The sequence below is a fragment of the Exophiala spinifera genome (genome assembly GCF_000836115.1).
Source record: "Exophiala spinifera strain CBS 89968 unplaced genomic scaffold supercont1.3, whole genome shotgun sequence".
Lineage (NCBI taxonomy): Eukaryota > Fungi > Ascomycota > Eurotiomycetes > Chaetothyriales > Herpotrichiellaceae > Exophiala > Exophiala spinifera.
This window is the reverse complement of record NW_015622515.1, coordinates 3,020,453-3,036,022: the sequence shown is the minus strand read 5'-3', so window position 1 is coordinate 3,036,022 and position 15,570 is coordinate 3,020,453. Positions and strand designations below refer to the sequence as shown.

The following is a 15,570-nucleotide window of genomic DNA, read 5'->3' as shown; positions in this document are numbered from 1 at the left end:
TCATCTGGTGCCGAGAGGCGCTCGGGCGTCTTTTGAACAAATAAGTATATCGCTATTCTTCATAGATTCATCAATCATACATGATTTAAGACAACACAAAAGGGGACCGCGGAATACCCTTTTCAAGTAAAGAACAATTTCTTCTGCTTTCTCCCGGTGACGCCGTCGGAAGTCATGCCATTCAAGACACTTGTAGCTGCTTTCCGCTTCGAGGCTGGTTTGGGTCCAGAAGAAACTCCAGGCATAGATTGTGGTCGACCAGGCATAATTGATACTTCAGGTGAAGCACACGATCCATTTGTAGATATCTGTGCCTCTGCTACGGCGTCTTTGATCGTCTGGCGAGAAAGACATAGGTCAATGTGGGAATTAAAATCTCGATCGTTAGCGGGTTGAGGAAGCTGGCATATGGGACAATCCCATAGCTGCTCTTGTTTCTCTTTGGCCGTCAAACCCGGGCCCTCGTTTCTCACCCGTCCGTGTTTAGCCAAAGAGTTGGGTTCGCTACCATATTTGTATCGGCCGAAAGGTTCATGCCAATCAGCGGCCGAGTTTTCCAGGCCGCCATCGTCAGCTTGCTGCTGCTCTTGGCTCAGACGTTCAAGTTCTTCCATCTCTTCCTGTCGTTCTTGCCGGACAGCTTCTTCGAACTCAGAATCCGGCCAGACTTCCCATCCGCCATTATCGGTGGCTTGATCATTGGACATTCCTTTGGATATTCGAGGTCGGAAGAAGTCTGGTTTATCTTTTTTGGTACTAACAAGATGGGTACAACGGAGACCGAGGAGGCGTATCCGGAAGTCAGGCATTTCCTTTTCAAGTTTGACCAACATGGGAAGACTATAGTTGTACAGGTCTTCTGCGAGGTGGACAGCCTTGGGCGGAACTACCTGACGAGTGAAGACCTCATAGGTGTGCAATTTGATCTTGAGCACGAGAGTGCGACCTTTGACTTCGACCCTTGCCATGTCCTTTTCGAGTTCCTCGGCGGTATGGCGAAGCTTTTCTCGCAATTCTTCCTTGCTGCTGGTGTCGCGGAAAGTACTTTCAGTGCCGACGCTTTTCCGCTCGTATTCTTCAGCTGGCTGAACATTCGTCCTGCCCAGACCAAGCGATGTCTGCATGAGGAACTGAAACGCTTTCTCTCCAAACAGCCTGTACAAGTAGCCGCGTTGTGGGTAAATGTCGCCACAGGTTTTGATACCAATGGCATCAAGCTCGCGCTCAAATACTCGGCCGACCCCATTGACTTTGCGAACTGGCAGGGTAGAGATGAAAGACATAACTGCACCTCGATCGTTGGGAATTCTGAACTGTCCATTTGGCTTGTTCTTGTTGGAGCAGATTTTGGCTAGCTTAGCATTCGGTGCAATCCCAGCTGAGATGGTGATCTTGCATTTCTCATGGACTTCGTTTCGAAGCTGCTCGACCGCGGCTTCAGGCGCAATGTTGTGCTTTTCGCAGTACTCGGTGATATTCATATACGCTTCATCGATGCTCGCGCTTTCGAATCGAGGATCATATTCTGAGAGGATTGCTCTTACTTCCTTAGCTTTGGCCGTATATTTCTCGAAGTTTAGCGGCAAGCAAACCAGTTGAGGGCAGAGTTTCTTCGCCACGAAACCCGCCATCGCACTTCGACATCCATACTTCCGAGCTTCATAGTTGCACGTTGTGAGAACACCGCCCCCGACTGCCATGGGGACATGTTTTAGCTCGGGTCTGTCGATTTCCTCGACGGCCGCATAAAAGGCGTCACAGTCGATATGCACAACGTATTGTGACAGATCTCTTGACAGCTCCAATGAGGAAATATAATCGTCAGCTCGTCTCAGGTCTGATTTCAGATCGAGTCTCTCCAATTGAGCCTTTTGTTTTAGGATTCGTTCAATCTTGACGGTCAAATTCTTGTCCTTGACCTCCTCATTGTTGAAGAATTTCGACCCTTTTGAGGCCTCGTATATGATTTCCGACACTTTCTTCTGATCAACACCATCTTGTCCAGATTTTGTCAAAGAAGGACCGAGCAGATGGTGCTTGAGGGAACGATGTTGAGAGGCGTTGGGCACAATCTCGGCGTCTAACGTATCCGCAGGTGCGGACCGCCCTGGCTCGACAGAAGCATCGTCGGCAGGTATAGGTTGGTCGACTACATCTTCCGAAGGGGTCATCGCAGTCAGGAGACCGTGGTTCTCATCGTTGTCGTCGAGATCACGAGCTGATCCGACTCGACCACCTACCCACTCGTACCACGAAGAAACGCGTCGAGAGATGAAATCTAGGCGCAGGCTCAGGCTCAGTGGACTCACGGAGTCATCGGTGGGCGCAGGGATCGGTGGGTGGAACACGCGTGATGGATCCCGGTGGTCGGTCCCTTACACACTCTATTTATTTGTATGCGAGCAATAACATCACCCGATTCTGCACTAAGCCAACCACGGCCGCTTAAACATTGTGTTGACACTCTCGACTTGCACCATCTCGCATTGACGGCTCGTAGGCCTCCACGAGCAGCAATACCCCTCCTTCTCGACAATGAGAACAGGCTGGCTGCAGACTCACACTCTTGCGGGCATGCGGGAGATCAGTCACAACAATAATCCACGACAACGTCTCGAGCCTCGCCCCTCTCACGATGCCACTGGATAAACAAACCAAAGCGAACTCGTCCAAACCATTGACGCCCACCCTCAGCTCAAACTTTCGAAATGTCAAGACTCCCCTGACACCGAGACTCCCGGGGTCGACTTCTTCCTCGCCTGCGTTGTCCTCCCGAAAAGAACCGTTTGTGAGAGCGAGATCTCCAGGGAAGGTCGATCAGACCGCGACACCCTTGAATAACAACGTCACCCCCAGGTCGGGAGCGAGGAAGTCAAGATTTGGCACAGAGTCACCGTCGACTCCTGTTCCAGTCAGAGAAAGCAATAATGGCTTTCAAGGGACGCCATCCCAAAGACCCGAGGCTCCCAGGGCCCTCCGAAGTCACACGCAAGGGCTCGGAATCAGCAGCCCTCGATTGACAGCAAGCACACCATCGCTACCGAAAGTAGGGCCTCCTGTCGTCACCGTCCATAGGAGAGTGTCCGGAGCGAAGAGTATGGTAGACAACAACAAAGACAATTCTTCCAAATTCTTTCATGCAGATGAGGCAAAGTCCGCGGTAGGATCTTCAAGATTTGATGAAGGCTCCCGCTTTTCACCTGCACGAGCCCAGTTTTTTGTTGGCTCGTCAGCGTATCCAAGCAATATGCCTTCGCAGGTGCCGCAAGAGAGCCCTAAGAATGATCTGGACGAGAAGTTCTTCAGAGCCAACGACGTGCATCAACTCCCAGCTGCCAAACCGCCTACTCCAGTGCTTGCAGCTACAGTACAAGGATTGGATACGAGGCATGCTGCGAACGCTATAAGCCCTCCCCAATCTCCGAAACGATCATACAAAATGTCACAGCCCTCCTCACCACGAAAGATCCAGCTAGGGCCAACACCTTCGCCACCAGGCCCCCTTCATACACCGATCGAAAGACCCAACAGCACTGCTGGCGGTGCTGTGGCAAACACGATTGATTCACCGTTAGTTCATCGCAAATCCATCAGTGCGAGTTCTGCAACTATGACAATTGAGAACAGAACTGAAGGTATTCGGACGCAACCACCCCAGCCTTTGGACTTGGGGATCATGCCCGGCCTTTCTCCACGGATATCTGGCAACAATACACTTTCACCGGAAGCTCTGAGCCCGCGATCATTCAGTCTTGCTTCTTCTAACACGATCCCAACCTCCGTCACGAGCGATACTGACGGCTCAGAGGTGGTAAAGCCAACATCCAGACCTGTCAGCACCGGGGACATGGCAATTGACCAGGTCACATCACCAGTGCAGCCTCAGCATGATGCGGCGTCGAATGCACGACGCGAACGGAAGGTTTTGGATCTTGAAATATCCAATTCTTCACTCCTGGCCATCAACAAGACGTTGGAACGTGAGCTACGAAAACAGAATGGTGAACTGAGGAGGTATCGCCGTCTCTCCCGCTCCGGCCGGTTATCCCTTGCCACTGTGAGGACAGCATCCGGACAATCTGCTTTCAGTTTAGATACTGTCGCGGAGGATGGTGTTGAAGCCGAGCAAATGTCTGAACTCGAAGACGAGAGCGACTTTGACGACATGGATGATGAAGACGATTCGTTGATCTCAGACGGATCGGGTTCCCTGACGAATGCGTCGGCAAGATCGCGGCAGCGAGCAAAAGACGAAAAACGGCTGATGCAAGATCTCAGTCGACATCAACAGCTTCTGGCCGAGTCGCAGCAATTGAGCTCCACCATAAAGCGGTGCACGACAATGACGGAGGAGCTGATTCGAGCAGGAAACAAAGCCCTGGACTATCGGGTTGGAATAGGCGATGTCAAGCTCGGAGGCCGGGTGCTGAACGACGAAGAGCTCGACGAGAGAGGATTTGCCACTGGCTCAGAAGAGCCAGAGGCCAGACAAGGGCTGTTGAGTCCCGGTCTTGCAAAAGCGAAATTGGAGGAGACGCCGTTCCGGACCGACGAGGCTCTTCCAACCCTGGGTACCGCACAGTCCGGCATTGCATCGCTTGAGGAGGTTACGGCGCTTCTGGAGTCCTTTTCACCCGTGTTGAGAGGCGAGTGAGGAGACTGGGTCCCAGGGGCTGTCGTGTTGAGGTACTCGGGAACTTGACTTTTTGACCATGGCATGTTTTCCTTTTGTTTGTTTTAACGAAACGTTACGAACCAGCTGGCGAAGGTCTACAGGCGTTGGAAGACACCGACAGAAGCTTGTGTTTTTCTTTGGGGAGGGGGAGCGGGATGCGTCTGAGTTATACGACATTGCAGAGACGGGGTGTTAAGTAACGGAGTATATCGGGGCAGTTCTTTTCCTCTACATTCGGCAGGCGGCATATACCCAGCATAGCGAGGGAGAGTAATTGGTGACCTTTGCAAAGGTTTTCTTTTTGCCATGTTTGGTTTGGTTTTTTTGGAAACCTCTTTTCTCCTTTTCGTTCAGGCAGCGTCAAAGATTACGGCGCGGCGCCATCAAGAATCAAATTTTATGAATACCTAGGTTACCTAGGTCAGGTATATGTGTCTACCTTTGGGAAGATGAACGAAACAGACTGCAGGGGAGAAGAACAAGAAGAAGACAGAGCAAACAATTAAAGAAAGGAGAAGAAAAAAACTAAAACGACGGTTCAAGAGATGGGCAGGTTAGGGGACTGTAGGTACTTGTACCTACACACTTATTTACTGAGGACGAGTACATGATATCCATCCACTCTCCCAACTCGCATATTACTATCAAATGGAGAAGTAGGACTTACTTTTAAATCCAGATCCAGACTTAGGTCCACAGCCTGTGATTCTCACCAACAGCATCAGGTACATATTGTGTGTATGTATATGTACCAAGGCTAGGCAGGGTACCTCATAAATGTGCCTTTATGGGTTATCCAGTAACGAAACCGGTCATGGAAAGACAGACAGTCTCTTGATACTACAGATGAATCTAGGAACTCACGACAACGAAGACCACCAAGATGTGGAAAAAAAAGTGGATGGTATTATAGTAGTAAAAAAAAGGGAGGCTGACTTCTCCAAGGAACAAACCTGACATTATCGAACAGTCATTAGATTCACAAGCCCGAGATTTGAGACTCATTCTATCCTGCGTGCGTGGTACTCGATGTCGATGTCGATGTCGCTGTCGATCCAGTTGCCACTGGGCCGAGGACATCTGTCGACGTGTCCCGCGTGAGAGAGGACGAGGCCCTAAAGCCTTCATGGAGGACAAACAAAAGGCGGCGAAGTGCTCTTTACGAAGATGTTTACTTTCTCTCTTTTTATGACGGCGTACTCGTGCCGGGACTGCTGGAGTGGTTATGTCCAAAATGGCGTTTCGAAGAAGACTCTTTGTCCTTGTCCTTGTCCTTTTCCTTTTCCTTTTTCTTTTCTTGTTTCTTCATACTTTCTGCCATGAGCTGCTCAAAGGCCATAAAGTCGCCTTCTTCATCGGGGTCACGTTCAGCCTGTGCGTTGCGAGAAAAAAAGGTTAGCCTCGAACTCTTCAATCCATCTGACAAAATGACAATGCGAACAAGTATCATACGCATACAGCGTTACCGGACATACCTTTTGATAGATGGTACCACATAGCACCAGGGCGTGGGCGCGTTCGACTCGTTTCTCCAGCCTGACGGTCTTATCGTTCAGGATCTTGTCACAGACGTCGCGCAACACGCCCTGGATCTCAAACTTGCTCCCCCGCCACGCCGCAGCGAGGATCTTTCCCGTCACTTTGCGTTCGTACTCTGCCTTCTTCTCGTCGGTCCAGTCGGCCCCGCCTTTCTCCTCGAGCTTGGCCATTTCCTCCATGGTCAACTGTGCGTCGATGGCTGTGGAGATCGTGTTCCACGTCTCCTTGGCGAGCGTGCCCTTGTCCTTTAAGCGGCTGAAGAAGCCCGATATGCCGAGAAACTTTTGTGACTTCAAGAAACTCGTCGCCTTTTGTAAGTATGTCTGGCCGACCGCGTGAAGGATTTCAATGCCGAAGGATTCCATCTTAAGGTTTTCGACCTCGAGTCGTGTCTTTTCTTGGAAAGCCTTGGTCACATCGGGGCCCTTGTCGGTCTCTGTCCACACCGAGATGCGGTCGACCAGTTTCTTGGCAAGGGTGTCGACACGCTCCTCGCGGGCCTTGCGCCGTTCGCGCTCATAGGCTTCGAGCTTCTCCCGCTGCTCTTTCGTCAACCCCCCCTTCTTCTTCTTTTTCTGAAGGTCTTTTTCCTCTTGCGAGAGCCCCGCTGCATCCATTCGTGCGTCCTCTTCAGACTTGTCCATGATGGCTTGTTGACCAAGGTATCGTCGAGGCGTGGAGGTGCCGGAGCCGTGAGCTGCCGTCGAGCTGGATGCTTCTTCGCCAACGTATGGAGGTGGAGGCGGAGGGGATGCAGCATCGTTTGTAGAATGTGCTGTGGCTTCAGCCTCTTTCGCACTCATACCCGCTGTTGTCGCGGCAGTGGCCTCTTGTTCTTTGGCGTCATGGACATTCAGTTTTTCCTCGGCCGTCTTTGCAAGTTCTTCCTCCTCCATCTGCTCCATTGTAATATCCATTGTGTGGGTGAGGTCTTTAAGCAACGTCAACTCGCCGATCAAATCGACAAAGGCATCACCACCGAATATCATTGAGAAGAACTCCGCGGGATCTTCAAAGCCCTCTCTCGGCATGGCTTGTTCCTTTCCATATTTGTCGTATGCAGCACGGGTGTCCTTGTTAGATAGGACTTGATAGGCTTCTCCGACAGCTTGAAAACGCTCGTGGGCCGTCTCATCTCCAGGATTCTTGTCTGGGTGAGTTGTAATGGCGAGTTTCCTATATGCTTTTTTGATCTCTAGTTCGGTGGCATCGGGTTTGACACCTAATGCGTCGTAGTAGGTTGTGTCAACAACCATGGCTGAATGTAACGATGCGCCAACGTGTTTTGATGGCGCTCTTGAGTTCGGGAGTTGTGACTCTAGGGAAAGTCGAAATGGGATCCTTCTGCAGCTCGAAAACTCAAGCACCACACACTACCCCGTATCAATACGAGTGTCAGCAGGAGAGGTTGCAGGATTTGCGTATTTTTTGTGTCTGCTAAGGTGGTGTTTTTGGACGGAAGAGGCGGAGGAGACGAAGGAGGAGGTACAGAGATGTTTGGATAAGTCTGCAGCGTGAGGGAATAGATGGCTGACAATAGCGAAAAGTGATAAGGGGATTTATTGCAGCCTTGAGCGCCGCGTATTTCGGGGTCCAAGTGAAGGTCAAGCCTGAGGATGTGAAGTCATAGGACAAGAGAGGGTTACCGGGGAGGCAAGGTTCTAGGTGCTCCTGGGCATGTGGCGGCCAGTTGGTGGGCTACGCCACAGCACCGCCTCGTGTTCTCTTAGGTCCCTAAGGACTGAGGCTCATGCCCAGACTGGCAGCAATCTACCTGGGCCCATGCCTATTGCAGCCATGCATTGCGCTCTCCGCACTAACAATCGAGGCCACACCAGACACTCGACAGGTGGTTGGTTTGGTTAAATTTCTAACCGAAGCTAACAAGGGACATGAAATCCTTCCGGGGCTTCTCAGAGCGACCAAAGAGTCGTACCATTCGGTTTCTGCTCCCACCCTGCCGCCCACACCATGCTCTGAAAGAGTCGCATAATACCAGGTGAACTTCACTCATTTGTATATATTTTCCGTCTCGTTTGTTGAGTGCTCTCCCCTATCCTCCAGACATCGCTCCTGTCGGTGTTATCCAGAGCAAACACATTTTCTGTAACTCAACATGCCAAAAGCTACCGAAGTCCTGTATTACTTGGTTCACGTTCAGCAACTGCGGTCCATAATACAATGGTAAGCATTCACCATTGACCAAGAAGCTTGGAAGCTCACCAGCAGATGTAGGAAAGTTTGGCATAATCCAGTTCATGAGCGCGACGAAAGCAAAGAGCCCGAGTCAGTCAAGATCTGCTTCCAATATCTTGATAAGACCAGCCGCAGTTTCAGCGCAGTCATCAAAGAGCTACATCCCGAACTCCTAATACCCATTTGCCTTTTCTACTTGATCCTGCGAGGATTGGACACCATCGAAGATGATACGTCGATCGCCGCAAAGACGAAAGAGCCCCTTCTCCGCAAATTCCATGAAAATCTCGAGGTTGATGGGTGGCATTTTGATGGAAACAGGCCCGAGGAGAAGGATCGAGATCTGTTGGTCAATTTCAGATATGTGATCGAAGAGTACAAGAAGCTCAAACCTGCATACAAGGAGGTCATCAGAGACATCACAGAAAAGATGGGCAACGGCATGGCAGACTACTGCTTGAATGCCGAATTTAATGAGGTCGGGGTCCAGACGATCGATGATTATGACCAGTATTGCTTTTACGTCGCGGGATTGGTGGGAGAAGGACTGACGAGAATGTTTGTCGAAAGCGGATTTGGCAACCCAGCACTTCTCGAGAGACCGCATCTGCACAGGTCTATGGGATTGTTCTTGCAGAAGGTCAACATTACTCGAGACATCCGCGAGGACTTTGATGACAATCGAAAATTCTGGCCAAAGGAGATTTGGTCGAGACATGTGGACAAGTTTGAGGATTTGTTCAAGCCCGAGAACAAGGAGAAGGCTCTCAATTGCAGCTCTGACATGGTTTTGAATGCGCTTGAGCATGCAGACGAATGTTTGTACTATCTCGCCGGGCTGAGGGAGCAGAGCGTCTTCAACTTCTGCGCCATTCCCCAGTCCATGGCGATTGCAACGCTGGACCTTTGTTTCCGGAACTATGCTATGTTCCAACGCAACATCAAAATTACCAAGGGCGAGGCCTGCCAGCTAATGATCGAATCTACTCAGAACCTTGAAGTGGTGTGTGATGTGTTCAAGAAGCATGTTCACTCAATCCGCAAGAAGAACCGACCACAAGACCCCAATTTCTTGAAGATCAGCATTGCTTGCGGCAAGATCGAGCAGTTTATCGAATCCATCTTCCCATCACAGAAGATCGCGGATGTGCTTGCCAAGGGCAAGGCTGAGGAAGCCAAAGCCCAGCCTGGTGAGAAAGGTGACACGTTGATTTTGTTCGGTGCCGTGGCGACAATGCTGGTGGTAGTTGCTTTTTCTATGGTAAGCACCACGCTGCCATTCGAGATTCCCGATGCTAACATCACTGTAGCTTTTTGTTGCTTGGATGCTGGGCGCTCGATATGATACCGTCTACGCGGAATTCAAGAACCTCTTGGGAGAGTTCAGTGCACAGTTCTCCGGTAGGAGTATCACGACTGGCGCCGAGAATGGCCACGGCGAACTGTGATCCGGACTGCTTTAGTTGGCCAAACGACGGTTGAGCTGTACATTAGATCCCAATCGAATTATTATCCTGGGTCTTCCATTGGAATTCTAGGTTGTGCACTCGGACGCAAAGGACAGGGCCAGTTCCACTACTCTACAAGGGCCTAGTTTCCCTCTCAAAAGCACGGATGTCAAATTGCAACTCAGCCTCTCTCATTGACTGTTGTTGTGCCGAAGATGTGCTGAAATTGACGCATCACTGCTCGAAACTGACAATTGACAGGCCCGAGATGTCTCTTTGAGGGGTCTTGTTACCTTCGAGCATACAGATTTCCCTCTGGACCATTTCCGTACTTCCTGTTCAGCATAGTCATCACAGTAACCTTTCCCCGGGGAACACCACGCACTTTGCAATTCTCCATTTCGTAGGGACGCACCCCATGACCGGTTACGCTTTTCTCTTTCGAGAAGACTGTTGGATGATCATATCAGGGCTGCGTGGGAGTAGGAGGAACAGGGCATGCTCCGTATGAGACTTGGCGATAGGATTGTGGGAATCCCAAGCACAAGGATGGACAACGGTAGATGCGATTGTCACATTGCCGTATGGAGCATGATCCAGCCAGTTGGTCACTAGAGCGAGTCTACCACAGTCGCACTGTCGTGAAAGGACAAGACAGACGGTGGCGACTTGGCCTCTGCAGTCGATGGACACGCGTTGGTGCGATCTGATGAAGTTCTGCTCTGCTCTGCGACGTCATGGTCCAGCCCGATTGCCACTACTGCCTCCCACTAACTGTCTGTAGTTTAGTGCGTAATGTTCCTGCGACTTCCATCTTTGTACGATTGTACAGTACAGTATTATACATTATTCCAGACTCAGAATCGCCGTCCATTCGCCGCCGATTCCCACCACCCAAGAACAAGCAGCCACTTGACTTTGCGGCTCATCCAAAAAGACCGCATCAATCATCCCAGGCGCCACTTTGCTCGATCCCGCTCCTCCTATCACAACGATCGGTCTGGATTTCTCTCTCTGTGTGCAACTCGTGGACGCTTTGTGCTACCCAAAACACAGCATGTCCAAGGCTCAACCCGCCCCCCCTAAGCCTCTTCTAGGCCTATCGCAAGCCCCCCCCCTCACCGGGATCAGGATCTTCCCTACGCGCGCCGCGACCCGAAAATGCTTGATTTCAGCATGGCTTGTGCCGTACTTGTACAAAAGAAGTGCCCGCCTCCTCGTTTCTCCCGCTCGTCGTTCCGGCCATTCAGCTGCTTTTTGTCCTTCTCTCCTTTTCTTTCCCGTCCATTCTTCATCTCTCTGCAACCAATAGGCATAAAGAAGAGCGGTGAAGCTGCCGCCCGATGACGTTTTGTGCCTGTTTCACTAGATTGATTGACCTTCTGCCATCTACACCATCTATTTAATGCTTGTGTACGTTTTTATTCTTCAGTCCTGCTCCCTTCCCCTCCACGGACACGAACAGACAGCGTACAGGGATCCTCGCTTTCTTCCTCCTCTAGCGCCAAACTTTTCCCTTGCAGCAACATGCCTGTCTCGAACGTCACCGTCTAACAGCCAGCCAGTTGGAGATTAAAGCGGCTTATCACCGCAACCTGTAGTCCATTCTCTGCAAAGCCCTTGCGGCGCCCCCTGCAAGACGTTCCGGACATCCCGAGCATACCCGCACCACCAGCGTTGTGTCACTCAAAATGGATCAAGCCTTGCCCTTGACCCTGCAAGCTGTTCCGTTTGCAGCCCAGCACTATGATAAGGTCTGGGATCCCATCCATCATCGGTACAAGAAGGCCCGCGGAAGAGTGCCCAGAGATGACCCTAGTGTCTGGGAAATGCGCACCCCCGAAGAGAAAGGACTGGTTCTGCGCCGGCGGCGGGACGTGGGTTCGGACGAAGAGATCGTGGAAGTTGTGAGACATCGAGGAGATATTCTACCGAGGCGCCCAGGTCGACCAAGACGGAGAGCCAGCTCCATGGACAATGCTAGAGCTGCAGCTGCAGGCGCCGCAGTCGGTGCTGGAGCTTCCGCCATGGTGCCCTACAAGGATCGTCGAAATGGTCGTCGAGACTCGCGGGATGATTACTACGATTCTGAAGGCTCCGTCCCTCCTCGATCTCGTGTCCGACCCAAGTCAACCTCAGGACGGTCCCGCCGACGACGGGGATCCTCAAGTTCCTCCTCATCCTCCGAAAGTCTCTTGTCGTCCACTGAGGAGGAAAAGAATTGTCGTAAACTGCAGCGCAAGAAATGGATTACCGCCGCCCTAGCAAGTGTTGCGACCATCCATGCGGCTTCGAAGGTGTACTCTTCGATTGAAGCACATGACAAACGGATAGCCAAAGTCCGCGAAGGCCAGCTATCGCCAGAAGACGCCCACAAACAGCAGCGCGCTGCCCGGTGGCAAGATGCTGCTGCCATCGGCATTGCTGCATTGGGGATCAAAGGTGCTGTCAGTGAGTGGAACGAGGTCACTGCAGAGCACAGCGAACACCAGAAGATGCTTTTAGAGAGGGAAGAGCACCATAAAAAGCGGCTGGAGCGTGAGCGCCGTAGACGAGCCAGAGAAAAAGGCGGCTACTACAAAGGTCGAGATGGGCAGTGGTACTACGATGGACCTGTTCCACAGAGCAGTGAGAGTCATCGAAGTAGTGGTGGTGGCGGTGCGGCAGGGTATTACGACGACTCCAATCTCATTAAGGACTCTGATCGTCGGCAAAAAATGATCCGCGACGACGTTGCTTATAGCGAAGACTACCGATCACGATCTCGTGCGGTAAGTCGTGCCCGTAGTCGTCACAATGATGACTAGTGAGATCTGGCAATTGTGGTTACGACTGAAGTCTGGTTGAAGCTCTTCAGCTAACAGGTTTGCTCACATCGGACAGACTCCAAGCCCCCCTCGACATAGAAAGCTGGAAAAAACCCGCACAACAGTTGGCAATTTTGGTCTTGATGCTTTGGGTGATGTGATGGAAAAGATCTAGAGCGTTGGCGTTGGAACGGCAGGCATTTGCATCAGCGCTGGTGGCGACCTACAATATTGTTCTTACTTCTGTTTGGCATAGCGATCAGCATGATGAGATAGAGTTGAAGAGTGCGATTGTCAGGGGTTGTATGTGCGATTACGCAGCCATGAGACACGATACGACGACTGAAATGATATAGAATTGTTTTCGACACTGTACATACCAGACCTCGGTGTGATCAATTGGAGTAAATGTCTCCTCTCTACTGCCTACCTCAGTTTCCATCCATGAGGGCCTCATGGAGACCGTACAGGTAAAAGCAGCAACACAGGCCTGAAGCTATCTACGCAGGAGGGGTATGACATAGTATAGCGGCGAGATATAGGCTTGGCATCGGTGGGCTGCGACACCTGAAGCCGAGTGACCTCGTAGTCGTACCAACATACGTCGATTCCGCAGGAGGAGTTGAGTGAGCTTCCACTATACCCTCTCAACCTGCCCATTGCTTTGGCTCCTATTGCTCCTGTCCTTCTCCTACCACTCTTCGCGTTTTCTGCAAAAAGATCTCCTCTGACTTGAGAGCTGAGAATTATACAGAATGGCTGAGCCACCCATTGGTACCTGAACCGCAGGCCACCACATTGCATCGAATGCTGACACACGTTCTACAGTCCTCGATGGGGGTACCGGTTTCCTCAAAGTTGGCTATGCCGCCCAAGTACGTCTCATAAGACTCAACCTGCATGTGTGAGAATTCCAGAAGGGGTCTAATCCTGTGGCAGAACTTCCCCGAACACCAATTTCCCTCTATAGTCGGGCGACCAATCTTGCGTTCCGAAGAACGAGCTGGAGACATTGTGGTCAAGGACATCATGTGTGGTGATGAAGCGGCTGCGGCAAGATCGATGCTACAAATAAGTTACCCTGTACGAGCTGTCCTCGGCGCCGGTGTGCGTGCAAGCCTTCCAGATTCGTGGTTGACTGACAATTGGCCAAGATGGAAAACGGAATCGTCAAGAAATGGGACGACATGCAACATCTATGGGACTTTACATTTTACGAGAAACTTCGCATTGACCCTGCGGGACGAAAGATCCTTCTCACCGAGCCACCCATGAACCCTCTCAAAAACCGTGAACAAATGGCCCAGGTCATGTTCGAACGATACAACTTCGGCGGCGTGTACGTGGCCATTCAGGCCGTGCTAGCGCTATATGCACAGGGACTGTCCTCTGGCGTAGTCGTCGACTCAGGCGACGGTGTCACCCACATCGTCCCCGTCTACGAATCCACCGTTCTCAACCACCTCACTCGTCGATTAGACGTAGCAGGCCGGGACGTAACGCGCAACCTGATCGCCCTGCTTCTCCGAAGAGGCTACGCGCTCAATCGAACAGCCGATTTCGAGACGGTGCGTCAGATCAAAGAAAAGTTATGCTACGTGTCGTACGATCTAGCACTGGACCAGCGGCTATCCGAAGATACCACCGTTCTCGTAGAGTCGTACACGCTACCCGACGGACGTGTAATCCGGGTTGGAAGTGAACGCTTCGAAGCTCCCGAGTGCTTGTTTCAGCCACATCTAGTCGACGTCGAACAGCCGGGTATTGCCGAGTTCCTGTTCAACACCATTCAAGCTGCCGACGTCGATGTGCGGAGTAGTTTGTACAAGGCCATCGTTTTGTCCGGTGGAAGCAGCATGTACCCGGGCCTACCGTCACGGCTGGAGAAGGAGCTTAAACAGCTATGGCTGACGCGCGTCCTGGGTGGAAACCCTGAGAGATTGAACAAGTTTAAAGTCAGGATAGAGGATCCTCCGCGCCGAAGACACATGGTTTTCTTGGGCGGTGCGGTGCTGGCAAACATCATGGCCGATAAGGAAAATATGTGGATTTCGAAGCAGGAGTGGGAGGAACAAGGTGCTAGGGCATTGGACAAGTTGGGCCCCAGATGATGATGATGACGATGATGACAACGAACATTGTTCGGTATCGACACGGCCTGTGGTTGGGTTGTGAGAGACTCCTGGCATGGATTTGCATCATGTGAGTCAACTCCTTGACTTGGCTTGGCTTGTTGTTCATTTATCGCCATTGAGGAAACCCAGGGCAAGAAAGCTGGAACTGGCGTGGTGTGGTGTGGTGTGGACGCCGCTCTCTTAGATGAATGGAGGTTCTGAATTCACATCTTTTCAGCGATAGGACCAGTCGAAAAGTTGTTTACTCGGGATCCGAGAAAAGCAAAAGACTCTCTCAGGGCTTTGGAGTCCTTGATGGTGTGTGTGGGGTGTGTGCTCCATCATATGAACCTTTCAGCTCTGCCTATCCTCATGAAGACCTTTTCTCGTGTCCTCTCCGAGACCCTCGCAAGAGCGACACGATACATACCTCGCTTCCAGGCAGTATAGGAACGGAGAGAGACAGCGGGGCCAAAGTATGATTTTTTGAACCACGTGCCTTTGCGGCGGTGACCATCTTACCCGCCATGATTTCTATCCCCCCTCGCTGGGCCCCCGTTGTAACCCGTCAAGTGGTAAATGGTAAATGGGGGAACGAACACAACGGCTTTCGTCAGACCGGTACTTGATACAGGCGAGGATGTTGAAAGAGGACGATCACTGCGTGGCACATCATTTCGCGTACGAACTTGGTAACTATGTGTGTGTACCAAGGAGTATGCACCGTCGGACACGATACACAGGATTCCAGGGACGTGTTTCGTGCCCTTTCCCCCCCCCAACCCCCCCCC

The 15,570-nt window shown here is 51.5% G+C and overlaps 6 protein-coding genes across 6 annotated transcripts; 4 read left to right on the top strand and 2 right to left on the bottom strand.

The window, feature by feature from the left end:
- Positions 1–122: 122 nt before the first annotated feature.
- PV08_04842 (uncharacterized protein) lies at positions 123–2,171 on the bottom strand (the record flags this gene model as incomplete). Its single annotated transcript, XM_016379186.1, has 1 exon — positions 123–2,171. One exon carries the CDS (start codon positions 2,169–2,171, stop codon positions 123–125), a length of 2,049 nt encoding a protein of 682 aa, XP_016237863.1.
- Positions 2,172–2,635: 464 nt separating this feature from the next.
- On the top strand, positions 2,636–4,654 carry PV08_04841 (uncharacterized protein; the record flags this gene model as incomplete). Its single annotated transcript, XM_016379185.1, has 1 exon — positions 2,636–4,654. One exon carries the CDS (start codon positions 2,636–2,638, stop codon positions 4,652–4,654), a length of 2,019 nt encoding a protein of 672 aa, XP_016237862.1.
- A 1,207-nt stretch (positions 4,655–5,861) lies between these two features.
- PV08_04840 (uncharacterized protein) lies at positions 5,862–7,470 on the bottom strand (the record flags this gene model as incomplete). Its single annotated transcript, XM_016379184.1, has 2 exons — positions 5,862–6,047; positions 6,151–7,470. 2 exons carry the CDS (start codon positions 7,468–7,470, stop codon positions 5,862–5,864), a joined length of 1,506 nt encoding a protein of 501 aa, XP_016237861.1.
- Positions 7,471–8,330: 860 nt separating this feature from the next.
- On the top strand, positions 8,331–9,858 carry PV08_04839 (farnesyl-diphosphate farnesyltransferase; the record flags this gene model as incomplete). The annotated part of the gene is made up of 3 exons (XM_016379183.1): positions 8,331–8,398; positions 8,450–9,671; positions 9,721–9,858. 3 exons carry the CDS (start codon positions 8,331–8,333, stop codon positions 9,856–9,858), a joined length of 1,428 nt encoding a protein of 475 aa, XP_016237860.1.
- A 1,691-nt stretch (positions 9,859–11,549) lies between these two features.
- On the top strand, positions 11,550–12,840 carry PV08_04838 (uncharacterized protein; the record flags this gene model as incomplete). The annotated part of the gene is made up of 2 exons (XM_016379182.1): positions 11,550–12,629; positions 12,742–12,840. The coding sequence occupies 2 exons, from the start codon at positions 11,550–11,552 to the stop codon at positions 12,838–12,840; spliced, it is 1,179 nt and encodes a 392-aa protein (XP_016237859.1).
- Positions 12,841–13,420: 580 nt separating this feature from the next.
- On the top strand, positions 13,421–14,776 carry PV08_04837 (uncharacterized protein; the record flags this gene model as incomplete). Its single annotated transcript, XM_016379181.1, has 4 exons — positions 13,421–13,439; positions 13,494–13,540; positions 13,605–13,748; positions 13,820–14,776. 4 exons carry the CDS (start codon positions 13,421–13,423, stop codon positions 14,774–14,776), a joined length of 1,167 nt encoding a protein of 388 aa, XP_016237858.1.
- Positions 14,777–15,570: the final 794 nt, after the last annotated feature.